Raw genomic sequence first — 20,521 nt, forward strand, 5'->3', positions numbered from 1 at the left:
AAGCGCGCACAAAGTTCCCTGCAGCACAGATATTAAGGCAAAGTGATGTGACGTGATCAGCCGCAGCCAATGATGGCCAAGTGGAACATGACGTCACGAATCATAGGAGTGGGGTGAACGGAATGGACACACACACACACACACACACACACACACACAGTGTGAGTGTCTTGACCTCCACTGAACCCCTGGTGTTCGATTGAACCCAGGTTAAGAACCACTGCTCTATGCTTTGCACTAATTTAATTTGGCTGTGTTGTTTCATGTCATAGTTATACAACTCTTCTTCAATGAACAATGCTTTACATTTCTTTGTTGAAAGTATATAGTGCCTGCCTCATACATTTTGCCCTGTATGTATTATTGTGTTTGTTACTAGGCGAAGAGCATACCTGTTTCAGAAGTAGTGCTATGCCCCACAGGTGAGCCTTCTTTTCCTATTATGGCACACCTGTTCTTTCAAGTTGGTTGCTCTCCACTTGATACTGTTGTCCTTTCATGGCCCCTTCTTCTTTTCGTTGTGAGATTCTTGCTTTGTGTGAGTGGAGGTAGTACTATTTATGAAGTTAACATTTTCTTACACTGAAAATGTATATTCAATAGGTAGTTTACATCCATCTCGCCCACTCTTCCTCCTTCCTCACAAACCAGTGTTTTTATTTTGTACCTGCTAATTCTTGAAAGTTAGGATGGTGCTAAAACAGTATAGTGCTAGTATTGATGGTGCAATATGATTGGTGGGGAGTAGTCATATGATCAACATATGTTCTGAAATGGCACAGAAATGGAGGGCTATAAAAACTGATGCACTGTCAGTGATACAATTTTTAACAATGCTTAGAGGGTAAACCAAAGTCGAAATAAGTTTGGGTGAGAGGAAGTAAGCCCAAGTTAGAAATACATTTTCAGTTTAAGAAAATGTTAACATACTTTTATTTGGTGTTTGACAATAAAGATAGGAAGAAAATTTTTTGTATTGAATGACATGCATATTTGAAAACTACATGAATTGTTCATCTGGACAAACCAGCATAGTGGGGGGAAAAAAGTAGGATTACTGAAGTATAGATGCCATGCTTTAGTCACACCAAGAGTAAATGATCTGAATGCTAAAGTAAGTGCACTTTTTATTTATTGTTATATTTTTTTATGCCAAAGTGACAAAAATATAAAACTCCATACACAGGTTAGCTATTCTACCAGAGAGATATGCACACTACCAGCCTTGTGAAACTCCCACCTCAAATTGATGTGATGATGTATCATGCAACTAAACCTTCCATTAATAGGAGTGCAACTCACCCCCATGTGAAAATGCTCCTTCTATGTTCATGTGTGAAAATCTTCTTTTCCTCAGCACAGTTGGGTAAAGATGTTTAATTTTGCTGGGACTTGTTGAAATGTTCTGTTTTCAACTTTACAGAGTGAATTCACAAATTAATATAAATTCTTTTTGTGAAAATATCACTCCCAACTCCCAAAAACTCTATCTGTTGAGAAAGTGACAGCTTTTGTCTAATTTTTGGTGGGTTCCATCTTGCTACCTGGACTATCTTCTGTTCCTGCCACACACATCCCTTCACAGAACATTGAAGAAGATTAAATGGAGTGACTTTTTCCACCCAATACTTTTCTGTGTATGCCTTCTACTTGTGGCTTTTTTTCACGTCTGTGACCAGTTAATTCTACACCTAGCATTTCCATCAGGTATACTTTCATTTCTAATGTTTTACATTTCATCCAGCTAACCTGTAGAAGTTACTGTTTAGATAGAGCTCATTCCCTCTTAACACACAACTGATAGGACTTAAGGTTCAGATATCATTTAACACTCCTTAACATATCTCCATACAGTATATCATTTATATCTAGTTTGAAGCTCTTGACCGTGTACTGCAGAGAATAAAATAGTTTTTATAATTGCTTACTGCTTAACTTTTATCACTTGGCAGTTATGTTTAGTCACAGTTCATTACCTTTTCACATCTATATACAGCAGTTGATGAATGGTCATATTTACTTATTTCATATCTTGTGAACATATTTCGTTAAGTTACAGTTAGTAGCTCTTTCACATGTAACAAATAGGCATGAGTATTTAATTCTGATTGTTTACTTCTTAATATGTCCACTTAGAAGGTAATACTTACATCTAATTCATTATTTCTCTACATATACCCATGGAAGATAATGCTAAGTCTTAGTTGATTATTCCTTGCCATGTCCATGCCCGTATTATTGTCTAATTCTAGTTCTTTCTCCGTAACATTTCTTCATGGAAGATAATGTTTTGATATTGTTCACTTACTCTTGTAAATTCACTGGAGATGATTTTAGACGTATTTAATTACACCTTACCATGTCCCACCTATAATGAAGAGTTTGGTTATTGTCCACATAACTGTCAATGTTTAGAAATAGTTTTATAGGTTTTTCTATGGTCATGAGTCAATGGGTATGTCATCATGTTTGTAAGGCTAACCAAGTTTTATTGAAATACTATTTTATGAATGTATATCAGTAACTTTGATTTTAATTTGTAGTTTATAATTCAAATTTTAGGGTTATACATTAGTTATTTTTTTTTTATTTTAAAGGTAAATAAACATTAATTCCAAAGTATCAATTTTTATCTATTGTATGGTATGTTGTGAATACATTTGGGTCATATTGTATGTTTGTCCAGATACAAAATCCGTAGTCTCTTACAAATTAGAACTCAATTTACCAATATTGACAAGCTGTAATTAAAATAATAATCTCCTATCTTTTATATTTGCTGTGAAATTTCTATATTTAGCAAATGAAACATAATGGCTCTGCCTCCCTCTTTCGTTTCTGGAAATACTTGCCCATGCACATCTGTTTGTAGACGTGACAGATATGTTCAGCTTTACTTATTTACTTGTTATAATATACACATGGAAGATAATGTTTAATTCTCTCTCATATTCCTATATAAGTCATACTTCAGTCATAATATTGTTTAATAATCATTACTTCTTACCATGTCAAGACAGACTATGAAAATTAGATCTGGTTATTTTCTCTTATATGTTGTTAGAAAATATAATTTAGACATAATTGTTTACTCTGTGGCATGTCACACAACATTAGTAATATTTTGATATAGTTTATTATTCTTTCACATACTATTCAGATATAGGGTTTAGACATACTTATTTCCTTCGTACCATGTTACACATAGTCAGTGTTTATGTATGGTGACTTACTCCATCATGTGGACTTTATAGTATATTATGTTTCATCTTCTTTCCTATTCCTTAATATGTGCATAGAGATAATCTGGTCCTGTTTCATTTGAATGGATTTTATAACCAGTCATGTTCTAGGGGCTCTATGCATTGGCATAAACTGTCATCCCAACGTGATTGCATCCTTCCCACAAAATGGTTCCTTATCCACTAGTCTTCACTGTTTGGCTTTTAAATTGTTCATCCTGTTTTGTTGCCTTATCCACACCCCTTATTGCTAACTTTTTTCTATTGTCTCCTGTGGAATGAGGTTTCCTCAGCCCTGGTTATCTATGCCCTCAATGTGGACAAATCTCATCTTTTTTTTCTTTTTTTTTTGTTATCCATGCTGTCTCCATCTCCTTCCTCTGGCCCTTACTGTGTTTCAGGACACTCTTTAAAGGGTTGTTTTGGTGAACCCTAACAGGCATTCTCAACCTTGTTTCTTTTAATCTATCTCCTCTTGTCTCATCCTTGACTTCCCCTTTCCTAACTTTCCATCCCTTCTGATCTACCATCACCCATCACTCTTTCCTCAGGTTTTGAGACTACTTTAATTACATATGAAATATATCTGGTCCATCTCCCTCATCACATAGCTGTTTCACTCCTGGCACCATTCTACCACTTTCGTGTGCCAATGTTCAGGGTGTTCTATTTATATTGGTCTCATTGTAAACATTTCTTTTTTACTTTCTTTCAATGTAACATATCCCTTCTCTTACAAGGACAGTTTATCTGTAAACAGTACCTCTCTCTTCTATCTGAATTTTTCAGGGACATTTCCTCTGCCTTCTGCACTTCCTAATGTCACTGAATAATTTTCTCACTAGTTCTTTTATACCCTCTTTCTTTTCTTCCTTATTCACTGCTCCCTTCCTAATTCTTGCCTGACTGGATTATCTGTGATTTTCCATGCTTTTACCCTGGTCTCTATAAAACCTGTAGCAGGTGTTTCTACTCTTCCTAGATACATTAGTCCTATTCCTACTTGCTATGTTGTTTCCTCCTACTATCATATTTCTGCACTTCTTTCCACTTAATACTGACCAATCTTTTCCCCCCTCATATTCCATGACTATGGAAATTGCAATCACTCCTTTTCTCCCATATCTTCTCTTTTTGTTCCTCTTTCAAGGGTTCATTTTATTCTTAATGAATGCCCTGGTCCTATGCAGGTTATTTAGTGTTTTGTCCAGTCTTCCTCCTTATGGTTCTTATCACTGTCTTTTGTACTTGGGACCTATCTTCTATCCAGAGTCCTGCTGATTACCTCATTAGAGGTTGTATTCAGCAGCTCTATAATGATGTATATGCTCCTTTAAAGGCAGACATTTATTTGTTATCTTGCATCTCCTCTCATAAGTTTCTCTCATTCTTCCTTTTTTTCCAAACTGGTTCTTGGGATACCCCCACATAAACCAATCTCCACAATCTGGCTTTCTTGTTTCCATTAGCACATACACTTTCACCAACGACCATTCTTCAGTTGACCCTGCACCTGTCATTACAGGTATGTTGTGAATACATTATTCCTTCCTCATCTTTCATCTATCTTTGAATTGCACAAGGTAGTTAGTGAAGCTTTAAAGGATATACTTACAAAAAATTCTGCATTCGGCCAGGATGATGTAAAGTGTTCAGACCATCTGCTCTGGCTCAATCAATGCTCACAATGAGATGGGGCAATCCATTGAAGACTCTTGCAACTTACCAGTTCTCAGTCTCTGAAGTGATTAACCATGGAGGATTCTGCATTAGGCCAGGATGATGTAGAGAGTTCAGACCATCTGCTCTGGCTCAATCAATGCTCACAATGAGATGGGGCAATCCATTGAAGACTCTTGGAACTTACCAGCTCTCAGTCTCTGAAGTGATTAACCATGGAGGATCCTCATCAAATGGTATACAACAGCTGGTGCTAAAACAGTTGGTCTTTCTATGCTCAAAGGCAAGGCAGGGGTGTTTTCAGTGTGTAGTCCAGCCCACCTTAGCCTTACGTGAATTTTGGAAACATAGCTTATTTAATCTTATTTAATCTTTGTTTCTCTTTCACCTATTCCTGCAAGGTCATGATCTCACCTAGCAGAGTAATTGATATTTCTTAATATCCAACTATAATGTGTTGCTTACTAACCATACTTTCACAGCTAGTGAATGGCATGTGGAGTCTAATGGTTGAGTAGTGATTCAATAAGAATCCTCATTAGTTGTGTCCATCCACTGCTGTGCCCTCCTCTCATGATTGGTTTGGGTCTTTGAAGTCTGCTGATTAAGGAGCTGTGAACATATACTTTTCACATGTGTCTTTCTCCCACAACTGATATTGACTTAGAGATTGGTGGTCAAGGAGGGTGAGCATGTGTGGTACAGCCTCAATATGCCCTAACTTTATTATACCTTTTATTGTCAGAGAGCTTGTATGCAAGCTTTGGGATAATGATGTACCTATTCCTCTTGTCCTTGTGATACCTTTTAGCCTTCTTGCTTGTCTCTGTTCTGCACTCAGAAGAAGAGTATGTCTTAGATAAAGTGCAGTCTTTCAGGGATGTGCCCTTGTGCAGCTTCTACCATAGAGTGTTGCACCCCATAGGTTTTCTTTTGACACTCTCAAAAGGAGGCTCATTTAGATAATTTTTGCACCGATTTCTTCACCATCTCAACACAATTCTAGATAATCTATGTATGGAGGTGAGTGATTATTTGGGAAGTTTCCTCACCTGAAAATATATTCCTCATTGTCACTTACCTTTGTTCATGTTCCTCTTCATCGTCCCAGTGCTCTTATTGACTGTCTTGTCAAAGAGTGAGAATTTTCGTGCATGAATATATTGAGAACGTGCATGAATATATCGGGAGCATTTGTTCAAGATGTGTTATTCCTATTAATGGAGAGTTTTGCTGCATGATACATCATCATCCATTAATCCAATTTCTCGTGAATTTTAGGTGGGACTTTCACAGATTTTATGGCAATCAACTCTCTCAGGTAGAAAAGCACAGCTTAAAGAGTAAATAGCTAACCAGTGTACAGAAATGAATATCTATTCAAAATAAATTTTCAGGTAAGGAAAACATTAACAAAGAAACGTCATAGGTAACAAAACTTAAATTTAATTTGATGAGGAAGCTAGAAAAGCTCTCACAGTTGGTGTGCAAATGAAATTTCACTTTTCTTTACCCAAAGCTTTACTGGAAATATCCCACTGTACTTTATTACTTTTTTATGCAGATAGAGAGAGGGTTCAATGTACAGTAATAGAACATCAAAGATGAAAAGCTGAGGCTGTTAACATAAATAATCATAATTTTCTATTACAATCTGTGGTCATTTTAGACAAAAAAAAAGTTTTTGATTGTATTTTGTATTTTCCAGTTTTCATTTCATTGTACATTGTTACATTTTCTACCTGTTAGTGTTCAGGTAGATAAGAACGTAATGTTTTAACAAAAGAGAAAAAACCTTTATGTATTCATTTAGGAGGTTCCAGAGGTTATGTGAATGAAATATCAAAACTGCAAGATGAAAAGAAGTGATTTTAATCTCCACATGGAAATCAACTTTGGCTTAGGTTGACTTGGAAAAATTTTAACAAATTATCAGGCAAAGCTGTAGTAGAAATACTTTATTAATATTAAGAATCTGACTTTTTTTCTGCAACAAACTTCTAAAGTTTGCTAAAGCTTAGACAATTTTATAATGATCCACTGAGTACATTTATAGCTGTAGCAAGCATTGATTATTATGCATCATTGTGGATACAATGGGAAGAGATGTCAGTCCATTAGACATGTCAATGTGATATAATTTCTTTATTCTCTACAAGCTGAATAACTGTGAACCAATGATTTTCTTCCAATCCAGTTTTACTTTAACCAGTGTCTCACAATGCTTTTTTTTCTCTTGAAACACTTGGTGTGTGTGACAGGTTTGTTGCATGTCAGTAATTTCATTCTATTTCAGTTTTACTTTAGTCAGTGTTGTATAACTTTTTTTTCTCTTTAAATACTAGGTGTGTGACAGGTTTGGTGTTTGTCAGTGGTTTCGCTCTAATTCGGTTCAGGTGACTCCACCAGCTAATGTGACACAGAGTGCAAACACACTATACGTTTTATCAAAACAGGCACAAGAGACAGGTTTGTTCGTTTGAATTTTGTCTTGCTGCTTTATTGCTGTACAAATAACATCTTGAGATTTTCTTCTTCATTTGCAAAATGTTTTTAGCATCTTTTAACCTAAACTGTGTTTTATTTGTATTAGTAAATTCTGTCTTTAATGTTGTGAATTAACTTATTAATTTAGATAATAGTATGACAGGTTTTAAGCATGTAGATATTTTATAATACACACAATTTTAAGTGTTTTAATGTATATATTGAAACATATTATTCTATTTAGAATGATTTCCAATACAGTAGTTTACCTCTCACAAAATTAACCATTTATGTTCAGTGCTGCCCTCTATATGGAATTTCATTCTTTAATCATACCACAAGCTTTGCACTTCCATGTGTTGGAATTACTGTATCCAACATATCAGTCATGTAACTAATCATGTTTCATCTCTTAACCAATAATAGCATTATATGCTCTCATGAATCCAGTAACTCCCTCTACACTCCTCTACCAATCCTTCACTTTTTATTTGGCAGTATTTAAGTACTGACGTCTTACTTTGTGCTTAGTGCTTCCTGTGTGAAAAATACTTCAATATTTCAAAATGGTTCCCTTTTCCCTTTAAATTTCTTTTGTGGTAGTTAGTATATTGTTGTTTGCAACATTTCTGCACTTGACAAGTTTAAGCAGATTTAATGAGTTATGAATTCCAAAGTCCATGTCATCATTCCATGGATAAACCTTTGTCCCCAGACATCACCCAGTCTTCTCCTGAATCTGCTGAAATTATTCAGAATACGTATTTTGATGGCCTCCTCTCCTCCAGAGTTTGCCATTCTTTCCCAATTCCAGCCTGAGAAATTGCCTAGATCTAATTTGGGCTTCTTAGAATTTGTCTCAAGTTTATCATGTTTTATTATTTTTACATATCTTCTTCCCTTCATCCTTTTCTTGTTACATGAGCAATCTTCTCAACAATTTTTGATATTTTTTCCCTTCCCTGATATTTCAGTACATGCAGATCAGTGTGTCTCACAATGAAATGAAGGGATAAACATGCCACATCCCCTGAAGTCTTCTGATCAGTATGTCCTCTCTTAACATTAGGCAGACTGTCCTTTTTTTTTTAGATCAGCAACTGATAGGTTCACTGTTACCTCTTTGTGGGGGCAGCTCCTGAATCTTACCCATTTCCTATATTCTCATCTTTTCTTACCCTGATTACTCTTCTGAGGCATCTTTCTTCTGTACATTTGCTATTGGAGGCTTTCCAAAGAAATCCTCAGGAGTTTTCTTCAACTTCTTTTCTCTGCATTAGCTTGCTTTTCATCCTTGGCTCTGGCATTACATACATGGCTTCTTTCTTGTTGGGACCTTATAGATCGGGACTTAGTTTTGGCTTTGTGGCAAGGAATTTGTCTTGCCCTTATTTTGAAATGTGATATCTTTTGATACAGTCCCCGATGACATCAAGCCTGTAGTGACATTAGTCCACCAGCAGTCAACCCTTTTGACTTTTGTAGCCCATTTGTCTCAGTCAGCACCTCGCATGCTATCTCTTCTGTTTCTCATCCTCAATCTTCCCAACTCTTACCTGTTTCTTCTTATAGTAATACTTCTTTTTTTATACCTTTGGCTTCCCTTGGTTGACAACCGGTGGAAATATTGGTTCTTTTTTGACACTGATATCTTGTGCTTTGCTTTCTCCTTTACATTTATGTTCTATAGAACTTTATGTTCAATGTGCCAATTTGAATCTGTCACTTACTGCTCATGAGGTTCTGACAATTTTGGGGATGTCCATATGAGATCCTTTCAGTGGACACTTAATAAATGATAGAACCTTGCTTGCAATTCTTTTTCCACTAATATTTCCTTTCCTTCTTCCCTATGGGATGATCTGCAATGGTGGTTGGACAAAACCCATACATCAGTGGATGTGCCACTTCTTTCCCATCCATACATACATCTATTTACAGATGTCTCCCTTCTGGGATGGAGGGCTTGGGTCAATCATAAAGGAGCTTCAGGCCATTCGTTTGCAGATGAAACTGTCTTGCATATTCATCTTTTCAAATGTCTAGCAGTCCATTGGGCATTTCATCACTTCCTTCTCACCAGTCAGTGTTTGGTGATGGTTCCTTTGAACGATTGTACAGTAGTGGCCTCTCAATCGACCAGGCAAATAGCCCGATGTGGCTTTGCTATAAGAAAACACACACATACAGTGGTTTCACATATTAACTACCAGGGGGGTATCTGGTTAAAAGATCTATGTCTTGTGATGTTGGATCTTTTAAATCTGACCCATGTACATCATATTAGACTTATTGCTTGTTTGTCATCTGCCATGTGCTTTCAATCTTGTTGCAAGTTGTCTTTCATGCTTGGACCAGACCTATCCCATAAAGTGGCCATTAGATCCACTCATTTATAGTCCTTTGTCATCATTAGGGTTTGCCCCAAGTGCGTGCCTTTACCATTGGCCTAAATACGTATTTGCTCTCTTTTGTTCTCCTGTATTGCATTCACAGGTTTTGACATCAGTGCCTTAAACCAGGATTAGTTACACAAACACCTTTTATGTGTATCCTCCCATGCAATCACTTCATTGGAATTTCTGTGGTTCGTTACACAATTACTTGAGTCTCCATTTTCTACTTTGATCCAACATCTGAATCTTCTTGTCTTGCATCTTCACATCTAGCTTTTGTCCATTTCTTGGTAAGAAGATATGGTTTCACACATCGAGTTGCTTCTATGTCAGTTATTTCTGCACATCAATCTTCCATGGAGTACACCAAAGCAAGTATAAATTCTTCTGTTGTTGGTCTGCTGATAGAGAAATTCCTGCTGACATGCCCTTGATCGCTGGAGGGGCAGAATTTCTTCCATCACATGTCTTCAGTTTTCTCACTTTCTGGATGTTGAGCAGCTCTCTCCCATATCTTTTGTTTCCTGAATATCATAGGGTTTTTACTTCCCCTGTTCTTACTGTGCTCATGAATTTCTTCTGCATTTGGAGGCCTCCAATGCATCCTGCTCTTCCAGGTTGGAAAATTGATGTGGTCATCCATGCCTTCACTTTACCTCCATTTGAACCACTTTCCTCATGCTCCTTTTTTCATATGTCCCTTAAGAAATATTCCCTTCTTCTCTTGACTCATGTATGATGACAGTCCAGTTTGTTTGCTGTTTATGTTTCACATACCCTTGGTAATTGCACCGTTATTCTCTTTATCATGATAATTCCTTACAACCCTTCTTGAGACATCAAGGTCATAGGAAGAATTTCTTTTACTTCTATTTCCCATCATTACACTTAATCAGACCCAGGTAGACTTCTATATGTGGTCAGGGTCCTACATTGTTATATTTCATATACAGCTACCCTCCAGGGTACATCCAACCACATTTTTATCCCATAGCAATCCTTGTCACTTTGCAATCTCTCTGCCCCCCCAACCCTGAATAATTTGGTTTATCTATTGATTCATTTGGTATACTCCTGTTTACCATTTTCATCCTGTACCTTGCTCCATGTCTCCTCTCATCAAATCTGAAATTTCACATTTCACATTGCTTCTCGTCTTCACTTTCTGTCGGAAAAGATTCTACAATCCAGCATGTGGACCACTTCCAGTACGTTCATGTCACATTATGTGTCACATGTTATGCTACTTTTGACACATAATGAGTAACATGTGAGACACGCTGGAATACAGTAATTGAAACAAGGAGAGCACAAAGATTGTGGTGTAAGTAAAGAAAACGTATGCATATAGAGGGCAGCACTGAAAACAAATTGCTGTTCTTGTTGAAGGAGGTAAATACATACTGGAAATACATTTTCATTATAGGAAAATTAAAGCTTTTAACTGTAATTGAGAAAAGCAGTGGAAGGAATAGGACCTATCAAAGTATTACAATGGAATATTTATTGAAGTCTAATATTGTTAATGAGATTTTGCTATATATATTATAACTTAAATGGGTGTAACCTTACCCTACTTCGAATTTCAAAGTTCATGGCTTGCATGCAATTGCCACAAAATCTTGCTGGATACTTTCTTACAGTGGTGCCTATTACAAGAGTGATGGTCACTGTTGTAACTTCATCAGAGTAACTCGTGGTTGTATTGAAAATGTTTCTGCTTCTAGATTTTTTAATAGTATTTTTGAGAGTTGGTCCACCTTCCTATAAAAGATTAAGAAACTTTAAATGAAACTGTAAATTTGATAAATCCTACGAATTTTGTCACTTGAACTGTTTTGAGGAATAATTCAATCGCTGGCAACACCGTGTTGCTAAAGTGCTACAAACTAATTTTATGAAGCACTGTGCTTATGATTTGTTTAACTCCAATTTTGTAAACTGTTTTCTATTAATTCATTTACTGAGACATTTAAAGAAAGATATTTTTTTCCTTTCATTAAGTAAAAATAATTGTCAATTTTTTTTTTCAGGAAGTCCATTACAAGCTCTTACCTTCTTGTCACTTGCTGCATCAGCTTTAAATCGTAATCTCACAGCAGAGGAATCCCAGCAAGCAATTGGTTACTTAACAGAAATTATCGCTTACCAGCCCATAACGACAGGAGATGCTTCTGTGATTTTAAACAGTATAAGCTCGTTGTTATTAAGTAGTGACCAAGCAGTAAGGTTAAAAGCTATTACAGCTGTTGCAAGAACCATCTTAAAAACGAAGGCTTCTGAGGTAACCATTCATTTTTAAACTGTACATCAGACAAAAATTATTTTTAAAAAATGAAACAATAGGAAATTCCTAGATCATACAACATATTCACTCTTGTTTGTTTGTTTTTTGTATATGAGAGTTGGAGTTAGAATATCCGTTTTTAAGCCTAATTAAGAATGGTTAGTGATAGCAAGCAGAATGTGGTACAACTTGAAACAAGTTTGGATTATGTGCACACACACACACACACACTACATTATATTAACTAATATTTGTAGTCTTTGGAATTAACCAAAATAGTAATGTGAACTACAAACAACCTTAGTTGACGTGAACCTTAAAGTTTTGCATAAACTTTAAAAGAAGGTTGTTGTGGGTTGTTTTTTTCATCTTCTTAAGGATTTCTGTCTTTCTTGGTTTGATGTATTCAGATAGCTAGTAAATAGATAAGTTAAATAATTAAGGCAACCATTTAAATCACATCTTTCCATTTATATTTTCATTTAAGTAATTCTTAAGAATGTATTCTAAAAAAATTAGATAATTGTTTTCCAAATTAACTTGATATTTCTTTGTATTCAAGTTGACAAGTTGTGAACTGCATGGCAAACCTACTCTTAAAATGATTTTTGTAAATCTCAAGTTTTGTGTTTTTGGATTTGAATTGCAGTGGTTACTTGACAGATTTATGGAATCTGGCCAGGAGCAGTAGACATCGATATATTAAGGCCCTATATTTTAAATATTATTTTTCATGTTCATTTCAGATATGTGACCATTTTTTAAAACGTTTCATGTCTTTATACTGTTTGTATTTGTAGACCTACATTCTTAAAGTAACTTGGAAAGTATTTATTTAGGTAATATGACCAGAGTAAGTATCCAGAAATTGGACTTGCATAAAATTGACTTTTAAGAAATTAGTAAAGTTTATTAGCTCTCACTATTCCAGTAGCATATTCAAAATGGCTAACTTTTACTTATCAGTAATTTGTTAGTGGAGATGTATTCAACAATACATATATTTTCTCTAAACAAAGGCCCAACATGGCCAGGTGGTTAAGGCACTCGACTAGCAATCCAAGGGTCGCTGGTTCGAATCCCCTTCACACCAAACATGCTAGCACTTTCAGCCACGGAGACATTATAATGTGACGGTCAATCCCACTATTCGTTGATAAAAGAGTAGCCCAAAGGTTGACGGTGGGTGGTGATGACTAGCTGCCTTCTCTCTGGTCTTACACTGCTAAATTAGGGACAGCTAGTGCAGACAGCTCTCGTATAGCTTTGCTCGAAATTCCAACCTCACTCTTTAAACAAAGTGTTTTATTTTTCAGAAAAATCCATCGGTAACTGTTATACAAGAAGCATTTTCTTTGGTCACTAATGCAATAAAGCTGTATGAAGATGATCCAAAAACTCTTCAAAAATTAGACAAAGTGCATCATCAGATGACAAAGGTTGCTGCTGCTCTATTAACTGCTGGCCAGAAGCTTGAACTGGAAACCGAAGGCAAAAATCTTCCAAAAGCAGCTCTGCAATATATGATGTTGGATAAGGATAGCAGAATGATTAAAGTTGGAGGTTATGGAGGAAATGACAGTGTGGAAGGAACAGCAGAGTTTAGTACTGAAGTTCAGAATAGGTGCTGGTGACTTATAATCCACTCACTTCATTTGTTTGTTTTGTCATTTTTTTACATTATTAACTATACCAAATTTCAAGTGAGCAGTGTAACAGAATTCTTGCAAAGGTTCTAACTTCAATGGTTGTGTGTAAATAAATATTGATGAATCATTTAAATCTTATGTTTGGGTGCATTAATCTCATGGTATCTTAGAAAAACTTTGTCAGCTTTTAAAGTAGTAATTATTGATAAAACATGGTGAAGTCTGGTAACACAAACACATACATGTCTGTATTTAAATAACTATATTTCCTCCTTGGTTGCTACTTATGGTCGCTGATATAATTTTGTAATATATTTAAATCAACTGAAATGTTATTCATTTTAAAATAATAATTAAACACGTTTAGGTTCAAACAATGGAAATGTGAAACAAAGAAATGCCAAGGAGTTGCATTATCCATGAGATTATATCACAAACCTAATCCTTTCCCAGAAGATCCAGTCTTTAGGCGTGTAGCTCCGGTTGTCGTTATTGAACTACAGATGCCAGGAACAGGTGACCAGAGTCTTGCATTTCAACTTCCAAAATAAAAATGTTTTTATTAGTTTCTCACATCAAGTGTTAATGTTTATGATGTAAGTTTAATTTTTATTTGAATATTTGTGTTATTTCAGCTTTAAAAACGTATCTGTGTATCCCATAGCAGATATTCGTGTGAAAAATATAAATTTAATTTCTATAGGAATATTTATATACAATTTTTCTATATTATGTTTTGTTGCATTTGTTATGTTCCACAAGACCTGTATTTCTGTATGATTGAGAACAGAAATATTGTCCATATATTGTGATGTTACAAATTCACATCTCTGATGCATGAATAATAACCAATACATATGTAATAACAAAATGATGACAATGGATAGGCCTAGCAACAAGCTGCTCATTAAATAAGAAACTTTTGAAGTGGCTGTAAGTGATGAGGAAACCAAGTAAAAGATGGTTGGACAATTACAAGTATGTTGTACCATATGGTTATTTGTTTTGTTATTCATGTTTATCTGTTTTAATAACTTACTTATTCATATAACTATAGGATTTCTCATCTATATATTAAGTTTATGATTGAAGGACCACAAGTATTATTTCAGGGTTTTTTAAATTATCTGAAAGCATTAATTAGGAATGTTAGACATGATATTTCACTACCAGGTATTTCACTAAAAGATTTTAAAAGTTTCTTCCTTTGTATTACCATTATTAGTACACAAGTGCATGTGTTATTTACATACTAGATCTACTAATAATTTTTGTGAAACTTTAACCAGCATTTAAAGTAAGTTAATAATTTTATTTGACTTAAAAACATATTGGAGAGAAGGGGAGGTTGTGTATGTGTGCTTAACTCCAGTTTTTTATGGCACAAGTGGATTAGTTTTTATTTCTGGACAGGATGCTAGTTCTTCACCTTTTTAGCCCCTATCTGTTTTATTGTCAAGTAGATTGAAGCAGAGTTTGGATAAAGTGCCTTTCTTAAGGACACGATGACTAGATGTGGGTGAGATTTAAAGCGGTAATGTTTTATTAGTAGTTCAAATCTCTACAACTATAGCAGCAAATTTTACTAAAAAAATTTTCAAAATTGTATGTTCTGTGAGCCAGGAATTGTTGTTTTTTTTAATTTCTGTAAGTTATATATAATGTTGTTATAATAAAATTAAGGCGTTATCCACAGTTTAAACTTGGATATATTTGCTGGACATCTTGGTAAGTTAATAACAAAAAATATTAATATGTCATATACTTCTAGATTTGGAAATTTTGACCAAAGCTTTTCTTTTGATCACCTTTCCAAATGTTATTACATCGGGATCTTTAACCAAGATAAATACTTCCTTGAGATGATGCAGAATTATGTTTTTGATTTTGTAAAAGTGAAACTGCTTTATGAACATACTAATTTGTCTTAATTGCTGTCGGTTATTAAATTAGTTTCACATTTTCTTCAATAGGTAAGGTTATTCAACTGAATAATGTCCCTGATTTGATTATCATAAAAATATCCCAGACTGTGAATACATCTGGTGACGATCAGTTTACTCCGACATGTCACTTTTGGAGCTCAAGTGAGAAAGCCTGGAAAACAGATGGTTTGAAAACGCTTGGCTCTGCAGGTGGCATGGTGTCTTGCAAATCAAACCACATTACTGCCTTCACGGTTCTAGAAGTTCCTATTGGTAAGTGTTTAACATGGGCTCACTTAAGATGTGTAGTTTTTATAATAAATTAGAAAGAATTTTCTATTTTAAAAGATTTGGTATTTTCAACCACATTGTCCTCTTTTAGTTTATTATATGTAACCATAAAAAAAGTTTCTTAATAGAAAGCTAACCCAAAATTACAACCTGCATCAAGATGAAGTTTCTTAACAAAAAAAATAATATGAAAATACAACCTAGATTAACATAAGGTGTTTTCACAGAAACGTAATACAAAAATATTAATAATAACAAAGTGAATTAATGTGAAGCTTCTTAACAGGTAGCTAACCCTAAAATGCTTATATGAACTGCATTAAAATGAGCATTTTTTAAAATAAAGCTAACTTCAAAATACCGTCTTGATTAACATGAAGTTTCTTAATATGTAGCTAGCCCTAAAGTGCTTATATAAACTAGCTAGCTCTAAAACATTTATTCAAACTGAATTAACATGAAGTTTCTTAGCAGAAGACAAATTCAAACTGGCCTAACATAAAATTCCTCAAATGTTTGTAAACATGTTTACTTTTCATTATTAACTGTCTTTTAAGCTTTATTAAAGCTTCCTACCTAATTTATGTTTATTGGGTTAGTTTCTTCAGATTAACCTGCTTTCCCTCTAGTCTTACACTGCTAAATTAATGATGGATAGTGCAGATAGCCCTTGTGTAGCTTTGCTCGAAATTAAAAATGAACCGAACCACTACAGTGAATCTACATGTGAAATGGATTTGAAGGATACTTGAAATTGATACTACTTGTTTATTATTCTGTATTTTTCAGCAACCAAGTTGTTTAAGACACCAAAAATAAAAAGGAAGTCCAAACTATCCTCTACTTCATTACTCGCCACTGAGTTGTACCGATTTCAGGAAATTCTACCATTCATAAGTTGTCCTGAACAAAGGCATAACTCAGTGACAATTGATGAATCTAATCATAGTTTGGGTATCATATTTATTTTCAATGATATTTTGTTATCTGATATAACCCAATATGTTTTATTTCATAATTACTCATTTTCACATTATCAAAAAAAGAGCTTTTAATACAAATGTCTTCATGGACAAATAGACTTTGCAAAAGTAGTTTTAATACTGTTCACAGATGGTTGTGAATTAACCTTTACAAAAGACTCTAGTTTTGTCTTGGACTTGAAAATTGTGAATTTCTCCTGACAGAAATGAAACATTTAACAAGGACTTGCTTTCATTGATGGCCAGAGGAATATCTGTAAAATTACAACGCTTGAAACTGGGTTTCGAATACCCAGAGCATGGATAATTTAAGAAGAAAAGAAATAATGCTTTCATTAAAATCAGTTAACAGAGACGTGTGATAGGATTTTAAAAAGAACAAACTGCCATAGCAGATGTCAGCAAACTTGTCAACTGTGTTTTTAATTGTGACAAAGTAAATCAATCAATATTAAGTAATACAGTGTTAAAAATATCCATGCAAGTTACTCTTGTTAATTTATCACAATTCTTAGAGCAGTTTAAATATTCATTTAAAAAATTCAAATTACACTGAATTAGTTTCTTAAAAGGGAATTTATTACAATATCTAATTAATCCATTTTGATACAAGTTATTTTTGAAATGTATTGTTTTCACCATATAATTTGTACAAGTGCAATTGTGGTGTCCATTTCTACAGGTCTTAGTGCTGCAGCTGTGGCAGGAATAGTTATTGGTTCTTTGGTAGCAGTGTTGATTGTTGGTGTAGTCGCTGCTCTACTTGTGAGAAAGAAGAATGCAAAAGTGTCCAAAGTCAACAGTGAACAAGTTTCTGTGGGAAAAGATAACGAATAATGTACCAGATGCCATTTATTCCCAACCTAAGACCATCTGTTGCTGTCTCTGACGTATAATTGATCATGAAATAAGGGGTGAAAAACTGGTTTATTTTCCCTTTGAAATTAAAAAAATATTTTTTTGTTATCATTAGTGTTTGATCTAGTCACTTCAAGAATAACGAGTAATGTACCAGATGCCATTCATTCCCAACCTAAGACCATCTGTTGCTGTTGCTGATGTATAATTGATCATGAAATAAGGGGTGAAAAACTGGTTTATTTACCCTTTGAAATTAAAAAAATATTTTTTTGTTTTCATTAGTGTTTGATCTAGTCACTTCAAGAATAACAAATAATGTACCAGATGCCATTCATTCCCAACCTAAGGCTATCTGTTGCTGTCGCTGACGTATAATTGATCATGAAATAAGGGGTGAAGACTGGTTTATTTACCCTTTGAAATTAAAAAATTATTTTTTTTTTGTTATCATTAGTGTTTGATCTAGTCACTTCAAGATGTTATTTATATAGTCCTAAAAATACTATACGATCAGTAGCTAAAACTGTCAGTGCTTTTCTCTTATCAATGACAGCCTAATATTGTGAAGAAAAAAGAAATATATATATGTATATATTTTTTTTATTTGGGCTTTTTATAAATGTAGATGTGAGGAATTCTCTCTAGTTTTGTATTGTCAGTGTGCCTTAGTGAATGTGACAAACCTAACTTACTATGTGGATTTTAATCAGCTGTGTTTTAGCTTGTTTAGAACACGAATATGAAAGAGATGTGTACATTGACATAGAATGTTTTTTTTTCCCAACATAAGAACATATCTTTTTATTCAAAAAACTTTTATATGATGTACTTTTACAAGTTTGGTTAAAACGTATTTTGTTCAGTCATTGTAATTAGACTTTGTATGGTGTTACTTCAGTGAGAAACATCTTTCATTTTCACTGAGATAACTTATAAGTTCAAACTGATTAGGTATAAAGTATCCAACTTTATTTCATAATTTTAGGTTTTTTTTACATTATCTGTAGGCCAATGATTCACAATAAGTTTGGTTATTCTTATATAATGTTATTAGAACAAAAATTATTAAAAAACATTGTAGATTAATTTTTAAAATGTTAAATACTATTTTCACTTTTTAGGGTAATATCATTCATACATTCCAGAAGTTATATTAATACCAGTCCTGAACCAGACTGCATGATTTTTCACCTAATTTTCTGATGTTATTTAAGAAGTTTGTACCGAGTTTTGTTGGATATAGTTTAGTTGTTTTTCCTATTGTTTCTTTTCCGATATCATGTACATTAAACTGACATGCTAAAAGGTAATATAGTGTTTATAAAGTGTATGCTGTTAACATTTATTTTACCAAGTTTGAAGTGTTTTTGTTTCATCATGTGTGTGTATTGAATGTTAAAACCCACCTTGTAATCTGTGTTGAAAGAATAGTCCTGACAAAATGCTTTTCCTTTGTTTATTTAATAAATGAGTATGCTACAAGAAATGCCAATTTCAACATTTCTCAAGATGTGTGAGTGGGGAAACTGTCATAGTTAAAAGATTGATCATGTGAATTTTGTTTTAGTTTTTAAAATACTTATTATTCGTTGGTTACTATATTATGGACACTAATGGTTGGTAATTGTTATGATTGTCTTTTGTTAGCAGAATTATTAAATTATGGTGTTTCTCAAAAAAAACAAAAATCCTTCATTACCTTATAAACAAGTTAAATGTTTCAAATAAGAGTTGTTTTAATCATGTCTCTTACTGACTTGAGCAAGGTGACTGATTTAATATCAAGTAAACTTGTTACAAGTTTGTGGAAGCAAAACGTTTACCCACATACATCGAGGGGGGAAAAAAATATATCGGGCTGATTTCTAAAGCTAAATATTCTAACAACCCACACATGTAAATATTACTCCTGTCAGTTGATTTCTGGATACTACTTTAATTATTGTCAGACCTGAGAACCAGACCAGTTCTTTTATTTATTTAAATCTAAAGGCAGAAATATGGGTAATTTTAAGACTTCTTTACTTGCTTTGTGAATTTCCTCTGATTGTGTCATCTTCGAGACCCTCGTACAACCACATCAAAATAGGTAAGGCTTTAATAACGTTTAAACTGTTGCCTTCCAACACTCATTATCACTATCTGTTTACGCATGTACCCAGTAAACTTAAGCACTGCTTCTGTGTAAGCTGTACCAATGAGGTTCTGTGCAGAATGCAAAAACTGGGATATTTATTGTATTGTAGAGCCTGTTTTAGTTGAGGTTGAAGAAAGCAGTGTAAAGATGCCTTTCTATATCTGAGTACATCAAGTTTAAAATCATTATAAACATCCAGTCAGGTAGTGTTTATATGTTTACACTGACTTGTTCTGTGTGTGTGTATGAAGCCACTAGTCATAATAAACACCCAACAGAGTACTGTTATACTTTTACTTTGACCTTTTTGGTTAGTGTGTGAAGCCAGCAAAATCGTAATTTCTTTATGAACACCCAATAAAGGACTGTTTATATATTTAAACCAACTTGTTCTGTGAGTATACAAAGCAGAAAAAATTTACAAATCGTTATAAACAGTCAATAAAGTACTGTTTATATGTTTAAACTCTCTTGTTTCATGAGTGTCCAAAGCCAGCAAAATTCAGAAATCGCAAACACCCAGTGAAATATGATTTCTACTGACTTGTCACTGAAAACAATTGATTAAATACTCGTGTTTTTC

At 34.1% G+C, this 20,521-nt stretch overlaps 2 protein-coding genes across 2 annotated transcripts in view; one reads left to right on the forward strand and one right to left on the reverse strand.

Moving 5' to 3' along the window:
* Positions 1-20,320, forward strand: part of LOC143245224 (uncharacterized) — a 40,727-nt gene extending 20,407 nt beyond the window's left edge. Inside the window, exons 10-15 of the mRNA XM_076491338.1 lie at positions 7,268-7,391; positions 11,839-12,089; positions 13,409-13,716; positions 14,109-14,257; positions 15,715-15,939; positions 17,623-20,320. Coding sequence (XP_076347453.1) covers positions 7,268-7,391; positions 11,839-12,089; positions 13,409-13,716; positions 14,109-14,257; positions 15,715-15,939; positions 17,623-17,777 — 1,212 coding nt within the window. The 3' untranslated portion in view covers positions 17,778-20,320. The remainder of the gene's footprint in view (positions 1-7,267; positions 7,392-11,838; positions 12,090-13,408; positions 13,717-14,108; positions 14,258-15,714; positions 15,940-17,622) is intronic.
* LOC143245228 (glycoprotein 3-alpha-L-fucosyltransferase A-like) overlaps positions 1-20,521 on the reverse strand; it is a 524,457-nt gene that overhangs the window by 484,551 nt on the left and 19,385 nt on the right. The window lies entirely within an intron of this gene.

The sequence above is a fragment of the Tachypleus tridentatus genome, chromosome 2 (assembly GCF_004210375.1).
Source record: "Tachypleus tridentatus isolate NWPU-2018 chromosome 2, ASM421037v1, whole genome shotgun sequence".
NCBI lineage: Eukaryota > Metazoa > Arthropoda > Merostomata > Xiphosura > Limulidae > Tachypleus > Tachypleus tridentatus.